The sequence below is a fragment of the Nesoenas mayeri genome (assembly GCF_963082525.1).
Source record: "Nesoenas mayeri genome assembly, chromosome: 2".
Lineage (NCBI taxonomy): Eukaryota > Metazoa > Chordata > Aves > Columbiformes > Columbidae > Nesoenas > Nesoenas mayeri.
Window position 1 is genome coordinate 50,472,796 of NC_137543.1, and position 18,047 is coordinate 50,490,842.

General features: G+C 39.1%; 1 protein-coding gene across 1 annotated transcript in view; it reads right to left on the reverse strand.

Annotated features, from left to right (window-relative positions):
• Positions 1 to 10,865: 10,865 nt before the first annotated feature.
• RBBP8 (RB binding protein 8, endonuclease) overlaps positions 10,866 to 18,047 on the reverse strand; it is a gene marked incomplete at its 5' end in the record, with an annotated part of 36,566 nt that continues 29,384 nt past the window's right edge. Inside the window, 2 exons of the mRNA XM_080340387.1 lie at positions 10,866 to 11,240; positions 13,912 to 14,053. Coding sequence (XP_080196513.1) covers positions 11,143 to 11,240; positions 13,912 to 14,053 — 240 coding nt within the window. The 3' untranslated portion in view covers positions 10,866 to 11,142. The remainder of the gene's footprint in view (positions 11,241 to 13,911; positions 14,054 to 18,047) is intronic.

An 18,047-nucleotide genomic window follows, 5' to 3' on the forward strand; every position in this document is an offset into this window, starting at 1 on the left:
CATGTGCCAGTTATATAGACCGGTTCTCACCCCAACAGGTTTCCCTTGTCCACTGTGGAGTCATCTACTTGTTTAATGGAAATCCTTGGTTTAGAACCCCAAATAATCTAAAACTCATTTGATTTCAGACTTCAGGTTGGTTATTCATCCCATCTGTTTTCAGCAGAGCAGAGCCCTGGATGTGGGGACTCTGTTTTGACATTCATGCAGCTTCATTTTTTGGAGGTTGCTGGACCCAGCAGCACAACAGGCAAGGCTGTCTCAGCTCCGTGCCTCAGGTGCAGACTGTGGCCAGGCTGAGCACAAATTCCCAATAGCCACACACACAAAACCTGTATACACACTTGCACAAGCAGCACAAACAGCTTCAGACCTGCCTTCGTTTACATCTGATCAGGATGAAGGGTCATCAGTGGGAAATACATACCTTTGCACCATCTGGACACCAGCTCTCCTCATACACCCAGTCTATCCAGTAGCTGCTGACACCTGGGGGGCACACAAGCCCCCAGGGCCCCCAGCCACACTCCCATTGCAGGCACACAGACACACAGAGGCTGTGGACTCCTCCAGTAACCAGCCATGGGCACCCAGTCCGCCCAGCAGCTGGCCCTGGATGCTCACATCTCCCTTTGCACAGACATACACACATATGCAGACAGGTCTCACAGTGGACCCCAGGCCCCACAGTCACCCCTGCCACTGGCCTAGAACCCCTGGTCCTGCCAGTGGCCAACTCCTCCAGCTGTCTCACAGGGCAGGGACACACATGCATTTGGCCCAGGCTTATCTCCACTTTGATACCTGGCTCCCAAGCCACCTGTCCCACTTGCCTGCCAGCAAGGGTGGAGACCTCCCTACCCTGAGAAGTAGATAGAAATGGAGTTTAATGAGGAGACAGGCCACATGGCAGCAATGGCATGCTGGACATGGCCAGACAAATGTACCGATCAGCTGCTGTTGGCATGTGCTGGCCTCTTTTTTCCCTAATTTCCTCACACTTGTTATTCCCCAGACCACCATGATCCCTCCTATTTGGTGATTTTGTTTCCTCCCCATAACATTATGGTCTACAGCTTCCTCACAAGAGGAGGAGCAGGGGGCAGGTGCTGATCTCTTCTCTCTGGTGACCAATGACAGAACCTGACGGAATGGCAGGAAGATGTGCCAGGGGAGGTTCAGGTTGGACATTAGGAAAAGGTTCTTCCCCCAGAGGGTGGTGGAGCACTGGAACAGGCTCCCCAGGGAGGTGTCACAGCCCCAAGCCTGACAGTGTTCAAGAAGAAACTGGACAACACCCTCAGACACATGGCTTGAACTGTGGGGTTGTCTTGTGCAGGGCAGGAGTTGGACTCGATGATCCTTGTGGGTCCCTTCCAACTCAGGACATTCTTTGATTCTATGATCCTATAAGTTTGTGCAATCCTAAAATGCTGTTCCCTTGCATCCCATAATGTGCCACAGTCTGTCAGGTGCTCAGGAGAGTTTCTCTTCTTGTGTCACTATGATGGATGTCACCCATGATGGATGTCACCCATGGTCCTTGGGGCTGAGTCTCCTCTGGGACAGCCCTGCAAGGAGCCAGGGAGGGACTTGTGTCCTCACAGAAATGTTATTGGGGGCCTCCACGCTCCTCTGTGTGTGGGGCTGACCCTTTTGTCAGAACATTAGGTCTGACATATAGAAAACTTTTTGCCCTCCCATCTTAATTTGAAGGCTTTGTTTAAATAAAAGCAGAAATTGATACAATCTTCTGATTGTAGGGGCTGGAGCTTTAGTGACACAACAACTGTGCGCTTGGTGGTGAGAGCACGACACTCAAAACCACTGCAGAGATAAAAATGGGAAAGTGGAATGGTCTGAAAACACAACCAAAATATCTAAGTGGACAAATGTAAGTAGCAAAACAGAAAGATTTCAGAAGGGCTGTCAGTCGGCCAGGAAAATCCTGGAATTCCATGTGTTGAAAGTTCATCAAACCTGTTTGATATAAAGCAACCTACAGACCACTTCTGGGCAATAAATGAGTCTCTATTATCCCAAAGCCTTGACAAATTGAAAAGGCTAATGAGTGGGCAGCTCAGAAATCCTCCCTGGAAAATTCTCCCCACTGGCATCAGCCAAGGAACATCAGATCTTTTATGTTGTAGCTTTTTTTTTTACCTTTCAAAGAATGAGAGATGTGCAGAGCAGCAGCTCTCCTCCATGAGGTCTGCAGGGATGGCAGCCACAGACATAATCCCCTTATTTTATTTTTCTCTGCTCTGTTCACAATATTTTTCCACTTGCGTGATTTATTCTTGGTTAGTATATAGCATAAATAGATAAAAAAAAGATGCAGTTCTCTCTGCCTGAGTGGTAAAAAATACAGAAAAAGAGGTGACTCAGACTTAAAATATAGTAAGCCAATCTGAAATATTTGATTCAACAGCCATCAGTTGTATGATGGCCCAAGGAAAGCCACCAGAGTAGAGAGTTAATCCACATTGGTGAGTTTTGAAAGTGGCTGCGGAATAGGCCAAGGTCTGACAAAAGGCTCTTGGCCATCTTTATGTTAACATGCTTCTCAGACTCTGAGGAAACAAAGAATATTTTCACATAAAACTCCTTCAACATGGATTGTCCTCTGTCAGTACCCTAAACTACAGCCAAGCTTTCTGCAATGGGAAGTGAAATAGAGCATCTTGCTTTCCCTTTGCTGAACTTCAACATGTTTCAGAGTGTCTTGAGTCTGTTTCCCTTTAAAATAAGCACCCCATTTGAAAGATTTCAAGTTGGTCTGAACCAAAAGCCAGAATCCAGAATTCTGAGAGAGATGGGGAGTTGTTGAAGGAAATATTTTACCATGAGGAATGCAGATGATGTCCCTCAGCAGGCAGGCATCAGTTTTGCTCCTGAAAAGGTTCATACATACAGGACTCAGATGGGTTGGTCAGGTTAAAGCAGGGTGCTACCTCTGGGTAGCAAATTAGAGTGATGGAAAGAAGTGTTGGTTTTTGGGAGACTCTTGCAAGTCTCTTAACTGTGTGTTGAAGACAGTTCCCTCTTGGAGAATGACTCAGTGCTTCCTACAGCTCATGGGTGTCTCTGCCTGGTGTAAAAAGAGCTACCAGGGGCTATGGGGACATGGGTGAGAGCCCACAGAGTAGCTCATGTCAAGCTTACATACCCACTTAGAATAATAATTTGTAGGCTCTTGGTAATAAATGCCTTAATTCTTAGTGTTCATATTCTCATGTCCTTCCCAGTTCAGTCCTAGAATAAACAGATTCTGCAGTTTTCTTCTGAGAAAACCCACGAGATCCATTTTTATATATACCAAATTGGAAATAGTTTTCATCACAAAGGAAAACATATTTTTAGAAAAATTGTTTTAGTGGTAGTTCACATTTGTTTTAAAGAATACAAATGCTTTTATAAATGAACCGCTTTCTGTGAGGAGATCATATATGCAGTAACTTTAAACAGCTGGCACAGCCTGGAGACCACCAGTACCCACAGCACAGACTTGGGGTTTTTTTCAAGAAGAATTGATCACATTTAATGACTTAGGAAATCTTAGTTTCCATAATGCTATGTTAGAACTGTTTGGCCATCTAACGGCTTGATATAATTTTCACAACAGCCTCCTCTGCTTATTCTTAGCATGGAGAAGAGCCTCAATAAAGTCTCAATGAGGGCAATTGTGGAGTGTCTTGCCAGTAAAGCACCACTAACCCAAGAGTCCCCCAGCTTGATGCTCTCCATTAACAAAGGCAGAAGATGGAGCAGGTCAGACACACATGCAATTCCTTCCTCAGGAAATGTGTAATACCTTTCAAGAGTCACTAAGAAAATACTGTGTCAATACTCAGAGGTTGAGGGATAAAAGGGCTTTTTGACACCCCCTCCACAACCAGTTAACTCTCTCAACACAGGCTTGAGAAGAACAGTCATATTTCCAATCATTTCGTGTGCTTATCTGTAATAGAACAAGAGAGAAGGAGAGTGTGGCTAAAAACATATTCTTTATAACTTTTTGTATTTCCTTTTTTCCTTGCTTAAGTGTCAAACTATTAGGGTTAAACTTCAAAGTCCCGTTGGTTTGTGTGAATGATTTGCCGAGCATTTAACAATTTATTAGCAATTAATAGAGCGTATTTGGCAGGCTAGCAAAGCGAAAACTCTTCAGTTGATACCCAGCAAGCAAACCACTTCAGAAATGCATATAAAGAGCACAGTGATTTCAGAGAGGGTTGTCATAATGAGTTTGAGTTTCTTGCCTGCTTCTATTCATTTGGCAGTAATGATATAAACTGAATTGCATTAGGACAGAGTGAAATAATAAAAAGTAGTCTAATATTTCAAACCTAATTCTTTCAGATGTAATTTTATGGGAAATTTTGGCTTTTTGTTCCGAAGTGGAACACTACTACAATTTGAGATACTGGATGTTTTCATGCAATAGGAAACCAGCTTTTCTGATTTGTGAGTATCAGTGTCTTCATTCTAATTATATTCATCCTTACATTTGTGTGATAGAGTACCTGTATTTTTTAAAACTGGCTTAAGTAAAACAAAATTCTAATTAAAATAATTGCCTCTTCTAGGACATCTGTTCAATATTAAAAGAATATCAACTCATTATCTGCTACACATTATCCAAGATAATGTTAGCATTGTTTTTCTTTTAATGTTTCTTTTCAATTGCTGCTTAAATTCCCAAGTGCTCTGAAATAGTGAGTCATTAGGAATGTCATTTCAAAGGCTGTATTTAATCTCTTTATCTTTTCCCACAACTGATTTACCCAAGGGCACAAGTAAAGCACATGTAAGAGATTCCCAAAGGCCCCCAGATCATTATTTCTTTCTTATCTAGCCTTATTTTATTGTCACTTTATTTAAAACTATTCTGAAAAGACTCATCAAGTTGCTAATTTTGACTGTGAGGGAATTGGGTGGCTTTTGTCACCACACTGGATCTGAATTTTGTCTCTTCTGCTTCTTGTTTCACATATGTCTGATCCGCAGAATGGTCTTCTGTCTACTTCTACTGTCTTTGGAGCACAGGCATGTAAAGGTCTCATCTTTTCTACCACCATGTTACTGTTAGATAAGTATAAACAACATCAAGTAAGGTATTAAGAAAGTGAAAACTAATTAATTCAAAACAGTTATTCAAGTTGGTGAATATCAAACATAAAAAATCAAAGACCTAACTGATCTCTGCTGTGAAATTTTAAGTCCTACGTAAGAACATCAAGGATGTTCTACATAAACTGCTCAGAAATAAGAAGGGGGAAAAAAAAAGGGAGATCTTCTGGACTTCCAAATTCTGGTTAAAATTAATGTATACTGGTACAGTAGTTGAAATGGATTGATATGTGTCATCACCACACAAAAGTGGTACCTTCAGAGAAGAAATGGGTAGGATAGAGGTAGACATGGGACTCTTCTTACCATTATTTCTGGGGATATTTTCCTTGTTTTGCTTGTCTGACTATCTCATGCATGTCACCAGATTGTATTTAAATCTTTGCTTGTGCATCGGCTAGTTCCGAGAGTTGAAGTTCCAAGTGGTGTTACCAGTGTAGAAAACATGTACCAAATGTTACTGTTCTTATCTGGTAACATACTCTAGTCTGAGGATGCCTTCCCAATAAATAAATGCTTTTAGCTTTCCTGTCTGTAATGAGAAACTTTCCTCCCATGTTGACCTTAAGCTCCAACTAATTTTCCTAACAAGATGCTAAAAAGGAGCCTTGGCTACAAATGAGACTCTGATTAGCTTTGCTCATGGCTGCAGCTGGAATGTAGACAAAAACCACCCAAGGGCAAGTGGTCTTCAAACGTCCTTCTCAAAGTTCCTGCTGCGCAGGGTTATCTCCCACCATTGCCAAGAGTGGGAGACAGACATGGCTGTCCTTGGCTGGAGACTCCCAGGGTCTCTCTTCACAATGAAGGTGGTGACATATCTCTTCCCACTGTCTGGGAGTCCATGTGGCTCTGCTGTGATGATGCTTGCACCTCAAACATTGTGCCCAGGATGCCAAATGTCTAGCTACACATGTATCCTAAAAGTATTCTAAAAAGGAGAAGCAGATTAAAGAGATGGAGACAGAAGACACAACTGTAATCCAGAAAAAAATCTCATATTAGTATGACCATCTAAGGGAGAAGAGATTTATCTGTATTTACAGCACTCATCATTTCAGACTTGATAGTCAAAATGCACTGTGTATTTTTAGATCACATCCTTGTTCTAAGACACAGCAACCCAACCTGTGCTGATCCGTCACTTCGTAACCCGTAAAGTAATCCACATAAGACAACGCTGTTTATATCATTTACAGTGACATACAGGAACACAAATTGTCCTCCAAGACTTCATGCAAAACACAGACTAGGCCAGCAAGAGGAATTCTGAGAAAAACGCTTTGCATTTCAGTTTTTATCCAATTAAACTGTTCCCCGTGTGCATGAAGCAAATCTGGTCCATCTTCCACTGAGTCAAACTTTGGGCTTATTTCTGCACTGTCTCACTCTTTCCCTTGGTAATTAGTTGTTCATACTTGTACACAGAAAATGCTCCTGGAAATTTATGCTTCCTCTGTTCAGGAACAAAGCAAAGTGTGAATCTGTTCAGCCTAAGCAATATTTCTGCACTAACACATGCAAGAGAAGGTATCATTAGTCTTTTTTTCCAAATTTTCCACAACTAATTAATTTAAATATAGTAAAGCTCTTTCTTTGAGGCTTGGGGTCAATAAGGCCAGGCTGATTTTAGTGTTATGGCTAAAAAGAAGAGTCCACTGATACCACATGATGTATCAACAACTAGCACCTCACCACTCTCTTCCTTTCCTTTCTCTGCTCCTCCCCTGCCTATGATTTTGTTCTCCTTTTTTGTTGGTTTTGGTTGGTTTTTTTTTTGTTTTTTGTTTTTTGTTTTTTTTGATGGGAGTTTCCATTAATCAGCAGACAGATATTGTCTTCCTCCTGCTTCATTAGGGACAAGCCATTCGTTCTTTTGGTGTGAGAAAGGCAAAGTTCAAAAGCACAACTAATGGCCAAGTAGGCCTTGCAGGCCATGCAGAAACTGCAGCTTCTGTGGACATTTTAACAACCATCTGCCTGATTTCTGTGCTCCCAGCAGCCCAAGAAACGGTTTATGACCCAAGGTTTGCTTTTCAGGCTGAGATCTGTTTGCAGACTGAGGCCTTGAGTCCTGTGTTCAGGTTTGTGGCTCTCACTACGGGAAAGACATTGAGGTGCTGGAGAGAGTTCGGAGAAGGGCAATGAAGCTGGTGAAGGGCCTGGAGCACAAGTCTGATGAGGAGCAGCTGAGGGAGCTGGGGCTGTTCAGCCTGGAGAAAAGGAGGCTGAGGGGAGACCTTATCACTGTCTACAACTACCTGAAAGGAGGTTGTAGCATGGAGGGTGTTGGGCTCTTCTCCCAAGTAGCAAGTGATAGGGCAAGAGGAAATGACCTCAAGTTGTGCCGGGGAGGTGTAGATTAGATATTAGGAAAAACTTACTGATGGAAAGGGTTGTCAGGCATTGGAACAGGCTGCCCAGGGAAGCAGTGGAGTCACCATCCCTGCAGGGGTTTAAAAGACATGTAGATGAGGTTCTTAGGGACACCGTTTAGTGATAGAGGTAGGTTACGGTTAGACTCGATGAGGGTCTTTTCCAACCAAAATGATTTTATGATAAGGCTCTGGATGCACTAAAACCATCAACTTGCCATCTTCATGTTTTTGGGAATGGCACTAGGCCACTGACTTGAAGGCTGTACCATCACTGGGGCTGTGCCCATGTCTTAACATCACAAACTTGAATATACGCCAAGAATCAGTAAGAATACAGGGACGTCATTGTGCCCTAGTACTCCAGAAGAAGCTCTGCTGGAATTCCTGACAGTTACCTTGGATCGGAGTTCAGAAAAGCTGGCTTTCACAAACCACTTCAGTCCACTCCAACAAGGGTTGTTTCTGATGAGGTCAAATGGATGGGTTTGTAGATATTACTGCCTCTTTGGGATCTGTTACTATGACAGATTCTTATAAACAGAAGTCAGATGAGGTTGCCATGCAAACATGTTGTCAAATTCTCCCAGTCACAGCTAATGTGGTAGCAATATATATCAACATATTCCTTAAAAAAAGACGCACAAATCCTAGCATTAATTACCCTAAGTATTCCCTTATTTCATATAATGAGAAGTCTTAAGAAATTGGCTAACTAAAGAGGAAAGGGTAGTCTTATATTGTTTTAAATGTAAAAGCAGTTCCTTACTGTCCTCTAGTGGAGCAGAACTCTCCTCACGGACACCGCTTTTTTTAAAAAAGTGTGTATTGCTGAAATACTATGTTGTACATTGTTCACTCATGTATAAAAAATATCTGCAAATTGTCATTTGTATGTATCAGTTGAAATACTATTGAACTTTGCAGTAGAAGTTAGTAGCAAATGGCAGAGTTTAAACAAATGACACCTTATCAACAAGCTTTGTAACTATAGATCTGTGGATACAGGATAGATGTAATGTATTTAGTGACAACTCTCAAGCTATCCCTAGGTTGGCAGAGGCACACCAAAAGATGGGTGTGTCACATTTTGAAGAGGAAACTGTATCTCAGGTAGTAAGATTCTCTAGTAAATATATTGTAGAATTTGCCAGTATCAAACATGAACAAACATGAAGTATGGCCAGACTGAGGGACATCTGCAGAGGGATATCTCCCCCAGGATACTCTCCCAGCTTCCTACAAGTCAGACTTCAGAAGCTATTGAGGCAGTGGCAGTATCTTGAACACAATCTTGATGACTTCTTCCCACCTTATGTTCTTGTCAAGCTGCCCAGACTTTCTGTGCCCATAACATCCTGCAGGAGCTCCACAGCATAATCCAAGGTCCAAGTGGGTTAAGTAGGAAACTGCTCCTTTCTGCTTGTAACTAAATCTGCTGCATGATGCCTCTTAGTGAGAAACTCATCCTGTTTACCACTTCCACACTTCAAGACTTCATTGGTGCCTATTGTGCCCCTTCTTCTGTGTCTACCTTCTGCTTTGTGAATTCTTCCCTTTACTGTATTCTAGTTCTGCTTGCACAGTGAGAAATTTAACCAACTTGCCACTTTGCCCTCCCCACTTTCTGCAAAGAGGCTGACTGAAATGAGTCCTACTAGCAGAAATCCACAGGAATTTCCTCTTGCTGTGGTGATCTAATATACCTTTAAACGGGCATAATCTATCAAAGACCTTTTCCTTTTATACCATGACAAGTTGGTTCTACTACAAGCTGTCAGATGAACCATGTTTTGACACCTTCAAAGAGTCTAGAAAACCATTAGAATGACTTGCCTTTAAGTAGAATTGACTTTTCGCATTTTATCTATCCCTAGGTCTGAAAGTCCTGTTCATTATACTCTGATGAATTAGCCCACTGTTTCCAACATTTTATAAAAATTCAAACTGCAGCTCCACTGACCTCCTTGGAGTCTTTTTCAAAATCTGCTAGCAGAATTGTCACTTTGTACTCCTTGACCATCAAATCTGCTTTAAGTGACAAGTTCCACACTAGTGTGGTGGTTAGCAGTTTCTTCCCTCACTTTGGGATGCCTGGGTTTATAACAGCTTTGCCCACCCACCCACATTTATTGTCAGCATGTGTTAGTAGATATGTGAATGAAGATTTGCATTGTTATTTGCCTTTGCCATTCCCTAGGACATGCTACGGCAAATTAATCAAGCAGGCACGTAGAGTGTGGACAGTCCTTGGTGACATACCTTCTGTCTTTCTGCAAGTCCTGTGATTCCAGCTTAAGAGGATTTTGAGTTACTTAGTGTTACACTTCATCAAGTTTTTTTAGTTTTCTTTTTGGGCATACGCCATAACCTCTCCCCTAGTAGAGCCTACTGCCACTCCTATGTAACTGCGCATGGAATTAAATGGTCCTATCCACGAAGTTTTAAAATACATACCTCTTTATACACACACACACATATATAAAACATAAGAATAGAAAGTGCAGGTGTTATATATATATATATATATATATATATATATATATATATATAAACCAAAGTATCTGTACTTTCTATTGTTTTATTTTGGTTTAAGGCATTTAAAGAGTTGCTTGTTGTATGATCTCTTTTTATAGCGAAATCTCTCTGGTTGAACCTATTTCTAATTGTACACTGCTTGATTATTTTCTTTACTTCTAGAATGCAATTTTATTCCAAAGTATCTTATAGTGATCTTTGGCTTGCCTACCTATGTAAAAGCATTACTTTGCTGCTGTGAAACCAGATGTTGTTACTCTCCGAGCACAAGTATGGTACTAACTATATCCCCTGCTACAAAAAATTAACTTAAAATATCTTTGGAGAATCCTTCATAATCTAGTGACAGTAACGGTCCTCATCTAGAAGAACTCTGAGCATAACTGTAATCCAAATTTAGAAATAACAATGCTTATCTCCTTATTGATAAGCAAGACACAGTAACTGAGTACAAATAGATAAATATTAAAAAAAAAAAAAAATTGGATATTCTAATTTAAACATTGAGGAAAACATGGTGCTATACCTTTAGCACCGAAATTTAAGAAAGACGCTTGGACTACATGGTTTTTATACCTCCAAACTATTAACAGTAGATGCCTTTCATATTTAATACAGCTTTATTACAAGTGGATACAACTTTATTGCCAATAGAGAAAGGCTATATAAAAAAATCCAGTGCAAAATAAAAGCACCCTAGAAAATCTGCATTTCTGTTCTCATTGACAGGCATTTAAATCTTGCAAGAACAACCGTGATTTCAGTGACTTCAAAGCAGTTACTCACTGACACAAAGTTTAGACAGGATGTGCTGGAATTTTAGCTGTTGACTTCAAAGAAAAGAAATGGGAGACTCATTGCCTGAGAGATGCAAAATGAATACAAAATGTATTAACACAATATGAAACGAACATACATGAAATAGTTGTTTCCTGGTGCATCAGATTTTCAAATTAATTTTATAAAATTTACATATTTAGTGAAATGATTTATAATCGGGGAAAACACAGTTCTTTATTTCAAGTTTATATTAACTATAAATATCTAAAGACAGGAAAGATACTCTTCACGTTGGTGTGCCTTACTTCCCCATCCTTTATGTCTTCTGCTCTTTGCCTTTTGGTGAAAACATTACGGCATAAGGCTGCCTTCTTTTTGGACGTTGACAGGGAGCAAGATCTTCTTTAATATATCCTTAAAAGAATAAGAACAAATCTCAGGTAAGAAATACAATCTAAAAACATGTGTATAACTTCAGTTTCATTTTTTTATTTACCTTCAAGAAATAACCCTTTTTTTTTCTTCTTTTTTTTTTGTAGCACCTGGTTCTCACTTGACAAGAGGTGAGAGATCCCAGGGTGCAGTATCCTTAATGAAAATACTGAGCTGCTTTCTAGTAAATGACTGCATAGTAATGCAATACAGACAGATAATACTGAGGAGAACAAAAACTCTGAATTGTTCATCTATTCAAAAGAAAATTGCATTTTTCATTGTCCTTTCTACAGATTTTATGTAAGAGTAACAAAATATGTAAGCACTGCAAATTCAGTTGACTAATGAAAATAACTTTAAAAAATATATTTCCTAGTCATACAGATGAAACTTAAGGCACATGTGCTTTGTGGGTCTAAATAGCACCTCTCTTTGTTTTGAAGGCATTCTTATTCATTAAAGACTTGTACATCTGGAAGAAGTCAAACATGAACCTACAGATAAATACACCTTGAAAGCTCTCTGATAGAAAAGCGTACAGAAAATTTCTATAATATGTTTAACTTAGCGAACACTGAGAGTAAGCAGACATTTTATGCAAATCGGTTACAGCATCTGGCTTTTGTCAGATCCTTACTGTTTATCAGCACTAACATCCGCTGACGTGAGAGGAGTAGATTCCTACTTCATAGCTGGAAAATGCTTTCTGTGCAACTCGGTTATTTAAAAACCCACAACTGGTTCAAGATACCAGTAAGCAGAAAATACATCCTTTGTATCCCACTACTTCTGAGTGACAGCTGCAATGGCTGATGATGGGAACTCCCTCTGGTGTTTTGGTGTTCTTGCTGCGCTCTTATATAATATGTTTTTTTAACAAGAAAGGGATGATCTAAAGTCTGCCTCTGATGTGCTGTTGAGGTCAATTAACAACTGAACAGCTCTTACTCTTGCAGAACAAGTAGATAGCTAAGAAGCTAATTTTAACAACGTTGCAAGCAGATTCCAAACTGTTACTAACAGACAATCTCACTAACAGGATGTCTTAATTGCGGGAACTTATAAATGGACACGCCTAGTTGAGGTCAGCTTTCATGTCGGTTGGAACAGGTAAAAGGTGACCAGGTTGGAAGAGGAAGGACTATGTTTTGTTCATCTTGAAAGATAATGATCAAGAACCAAAGGCAGCTCTAGAGTGATGAGAGCTCTCTCATTACTTACAGTAAAGGAAGAACAGATTAGCCCCAGCCAAGCTCTAACTGGATATACAAGAGAGGAAAGAGATTACCCCCAAAGAAAGCAGTGATTCAGCAGCATTCCTGAGGTGTAGGCTAGCTGGACCAAGGGATTCCCTTTCCCTTATGTGATATCACAGACAAACTGATGGGAGGAGAAACCAAACAAACCATAAAGCCCCAAAACAAGCAAACGAAAAACCACAAACAAAAAGCCACCACTACAACAAACCAGGAACCATTTATTTTCCTGAAGACTGAAGGCTAACCAAGCCTGAGGCAGTTAGGCCTTAAGCCTGAGGAAGCTTAACAGCCTGCAAGTTCAGTATCTAGGTTTAACCTCTTGCGGTAAATATTTTAAAAGGGGGAACTTGATTAGGGCTTCAAGAAGAAATCTGACATTTGAACCCCACAACAGCCGGGGGGGAGGCTTAAAGTTCTGAATGCCATGTTTGAAATGCACATATTCCTTGGAAATACAACTTGAAATTTAAACAAACTCAACTCAGTACATCTTGATTAAGTAGCACGATGTGCTCTACAAAAGGTATCTAAGTCCCTAAAAATCAAGGCACTCTGTTCTGAAAGATTAAGGATGATACTGTAACATTATCACATAAAAATACACATATATCTCTGAATACATTTTGCACTGCCTGAAACTGTTAGGAGAACAGATAAAAATAAGATTAATGTTTCACAACTAATAACATCTACACTAATAAAGACATAAGTAACTCAAAAAGAGTTCATATAGGGCTTTTTACCTCCGTTTCATAATTTCTGAAGAAATGTACATATAGTACAGTATAAACTCACTGTGTTTTAAAGTCATTAGTGAAAACTCATTGTTACACCAAGCTCCAAGATCTAGATAAACTATTTAGGGAAGAACAATATTCTGTGTGAACAGGAGTCAAAAACCAGCTTTTGACTGTCACTGACATCCAAGGCATATGTATTAAAAACTAATCACACCAATGTTTCCATTACCATATGATATTATGGAACTCTAAAGATACAGACAAAGGAGATCAACACTGCCACCTGTGTCTCTCTCCTCAGTAAGTAAAATCTCTCAGCCTTTGCCCCGGAAAATGTCCCTGGTTTTGCTTTTGTTCAAAGACACGTTGGGTTTTAAGTTCTATGAACATTCCAATTTTTTATCCTCTTTTTATCTAGGCTCTGACGAATTTTCCTTATATTTCTTAGTAGCATAGGAACTGCTTAAAAAATATAGTAGTTATTCAAAATAATGGTTTCCAATATGAAGTTCAACAAGATTGGGTGAGAAAGGCTGCTTTATGAACCAGAGATAATTTCAAGGGACTATTTTAGAGAAAAAAAACCAAAACCAAGAAAACCAAAACCCAAACAGCTTTAAGAAGTCCTTTGTAAGCCTTTTTTGCACAAACCTCTTTCGACACAAGTTTGGGTAGAAGGAAATCCAACCTCCCAGAAATTTTCAGGTGTATTTGGAGGAATGTAGCGAAATCTGTGTCTTGAACAGGAAGCTAGTTTCTTTTCTCTCTCTTCTTCTGGAATGTCTGCATAATACTGGATGTTAGGAAAAAAAATATTCCAAGTTAAGAAATTCATACATACAGAGCAATTGCTTTACACAATGACATCATTGTTAGTCACTGTTTGTTAACACTTATCTAAAAATAATGGTGAAGACAGCCACAAGTAGAGATTTGTTATCCAAGTGACAAACATCTGGCTGTTATCCTAAAAGTTTACAAAATTTACAGATTTAGTATAACCTTATAGTGGTAAGCTTGTTAGCTCTATATCTTTTAACATATCACAGGTACAAGGTTTAGGCACATGTTTAATTACTTATGTCATCTGTTTTACTGACTGATCTTAAAAAGCTACATAGAACAGATGTTCAAATAGATGGGAATTTTCTAATAAACTTAAGTTTCAGCTCACATCTACAAATAAAATACAAACATGAAAACAGACACTAGAAAATCTACACTGCTAAATTATTTCCAGTGTCTAAACCTAACACTGGGATACCAGAAACTACCTGCTAGTGGGGCATTCTCTAGAGTAGGGGTGTCAAACTCATTTTCATGGGGGACTACATCAGCCTAAGAGTAGTTACATTTACACTGTCCTAAAATTACATTTGGCCCTTTGAAGGCAACTGCAAGGCTGATGTGGCCCCCCGTGAAAATGAGTTTGATACCCCTGGTCTAGACTATGCAGTAAATTGGTTAGCTTCTCTTTTATCCCTGTCAGCTGTGTTGGGGGCTGCACTGAGAAAAACATCTAGACTCTCCAAACTTCTTTGCTGGGTGTTTCCATGAGCAGCATCACAGAAAAACAGTGGGGTTGTAAAGTTTTCTACTGTTTTAGTTTGTGATTCTAGTTAGCATCTCCTAAAAATAGCAATTTGGCACTGAGATATCATAGAGTATCAAAATATTTTCAAAGCTGAAGGCACTGTTTGATTCAAGTGACTAGCCAACGGGCACAGTATGGATTGCAAAAGAAACCTGGGCCTCACAAAAGTGGTAAAACAATTATGCTGAAATGATAGTGTTATTATTCAAAAAGGCAAACAAGCTTAAAACCTCATTCAGCCAGCTGGAAAGTGATCTAGAGTCTGAAATAGGACAGGAACAGAACACTTCTGTCAACAGAGATTACCTACTGTCTCCATCTACTGGTAGTATTTCAGAAAACCTACTTATTTGGAATAGTAAAGTACACTAGTAAATTCATTAAATATAAAACAGGCATAAAAATCCTCCTCCCCAAAAATCACAAGATATAAATACTGATGATTATGTAGACAGAAGAGTAATCAGAGCTCTGAAAACGTCAGTGACAAAACTGCCTCAACTAGGAACAGCAGACTTGTTACATCTTGTCATTCTGCATTTTGTGGGAACTCCAGCTCTGTCTGAAACTGAGGTACATTTTCTTCACCCTCCCTCCGACTAATTCAGGTGTCTTGCTGTTCTACAAAGTGTGACACCAGAACATATTCTGCTCTTGGAGCCCTTACTAGTACAGGAATCTGTACTAACATGTGGGTTTCCTGGTCAAGAACAGAGATTGAGGTTGTTAGCAGGTTGTACCCAAAATTTCAGAAGCCCTGGTTCATAGGATAAAGTGCCAATTCCATAGAAAATATACAGGAATGCTTATGAAGCCCCAGTAAAAGGTTCTTCAAAATATATCGTGCACTAAGCCTGGGTTACTCCCACAATCTTGACAGAAGAACCCTTGCAGTCACTGAATTTGGCGACAGTTTGAAAATGTTTGCTACTGTCTTATACAACGTTCCCTTAAACAGGAAAAAAGCCCATGGCCAGGACCAGAAACAAGTGGGTATCAGTAGCTCAGGGACCGAGTCAGATAGAATTGGGTCACTGTTACGCAGCTGGACTTCAGAGACTCAGAAAAATTACTGTGATGCTCAGTTAAGGATCTAGAGACTAATGAGAGAAGAGGAATGTGTAATTATCATCTAGTACACATCCATTTTCACTGGTAAAAGTCAAGAATTTATATAGTGTTAAGTCAACAGAATTAATTATAAGAATTCTACAGTATCTTTGTAAACCAAACAGATTAATAGACAAATTTTATCTAAGGATAATCAGCAGTGTGCCCTATGTTTGTCCTTTAAACAGTCTGGAATTTTAGAAATCAGCCTACTAAAAATTTGCAGTGTGCCACATTTTTTTAATTAAAGTGTTTAAGATTGGTGTGGAACATTAATGGACCAAACAATGAAAAAACACAGTATAGTTTTGTTGGAACAGAAAATCAAATGACAAATCAATGATCAAGCTATGTATGTATTAAAAATGAACTAGGAAGTAACTTTTGAAAAGTTTTATTTTGGTCTGTTTAGAAATCTATTGAAATTTACAAAAATGAGTGCTATATGTCCGCTAAATAGCTAAAACAACTCTCAGTTGTCTTCTAGATTGATCTCACTATCCACAGCATTTTCAACCCTCAGAAAACATTCAGGCTACACTTTTCAATGTGTGAAAAGATATGCAAGAATCTCATCCTGCAATATCTTCAGTGTAAAATAATTGTTTGCAGAACTCTGCAATTTGCAGTCTCAAAAAGAGAACAAATCCTTGAAAGTCCTTCTCATTAGTTTAGCACAAAGTTACTTACAGAGTGATTTCTGTAACCTAAACATATATAAAAACATCTGTCTGATTCTTCTACTTATATAAGCTAGTCTTAGTAACTGCACTAACAATCATTACTTTTACAAGCTACCAGTAACTCCTATGTACGATCTTTCTCCAATTGCATCACAGTCATAACAAACCCAAACAAGCCATCTTATCAAATGTTCTACACTGTAAAGTGAATTAGATGCTTCCATGATATTCTAAGATAAGGACTTGGAAGATAAGGACTTTAATATGAGTTTGCTGTAGCACATGCAAAAGTTCAATCTCTCACATTTGCTCAAATTGTCAGGTCACTCTCCCCACTCTCACACTGCCTGCAGCATATGGCCAGAAACAATTGACTGGTTTCTACCCACTCCCTATAGATTTCCTTAGACTTTGGAGACTTTTCAAACCTGTATGACTAATAAGTAAGCCAAGACTTTTTTAAAGCATCATTTATGCTTTCCCTAATACTCCCCTTTTCCACAGACATTTCATTCAAAGCTGGTTTAATTATGGTGCAATGAGACAGCCAAGCATTCCACACATGCTTATCTTTAATAGTGTACATAAAAAACCCAACAACAACCAATGAAAAAAACAAATAAACAAAACCCCACACCCAAACCAAACTTTTCTGAAGTTTAATGTAAAACCTAATATTGTAAAATACGAATTGTAAATGTTTCCAAACACCATAGTTACCACCCCGTGGAACATCATCTTAACTTCCAAACCCTTTAAATCAAACATATTTTTGAAAATGATATGTTTGTCTGTAAAACCTAATTATAGGTATTTAATAAGTGTTACCCAAGTTATCTTTTCATGAATGTGTTTTTGTTAAGAATAAACTCTAATAAATTTATTCAGGTAAGTAAATGTGACTTAACTATACAGTGAATAGCAGGAGAATCTATGAAAAATGTTGGTTCTATATAGGTGTGGAAAATAAGTGAAAAGATTTCAGAGAATTCATCATTATTCAGTCATCAATCCACACTTCTGGCAAGTCATAATGTATTAGATCACTGCCTAATTAACTCCAGCCTGAAAGTCTACTAATGATCAAATGAAACACGTCCTTATTAAAGATGTAATTACTTCAGTATTTTACCTCTATACCAAGTATCTGAAAGCAGTTTGGTAATTTGAAAGGGAGGAAAAAATGTGTGACATAAACCCCACAATTTCACATTTTTAAACCCGCTGATGTGAACATTTTTGCATGCATTTGCACATATACACATTGGCACCTATGCTGGTGTCATTACCTGGAAGTGCAGGCACTCGAGAAAACAAGAAGAAGAAAAAACAAAAACAAAAACCACACACAAAACCCCCAAACAAATAAACGCAATGCCACAAATCAAGATATATGTATA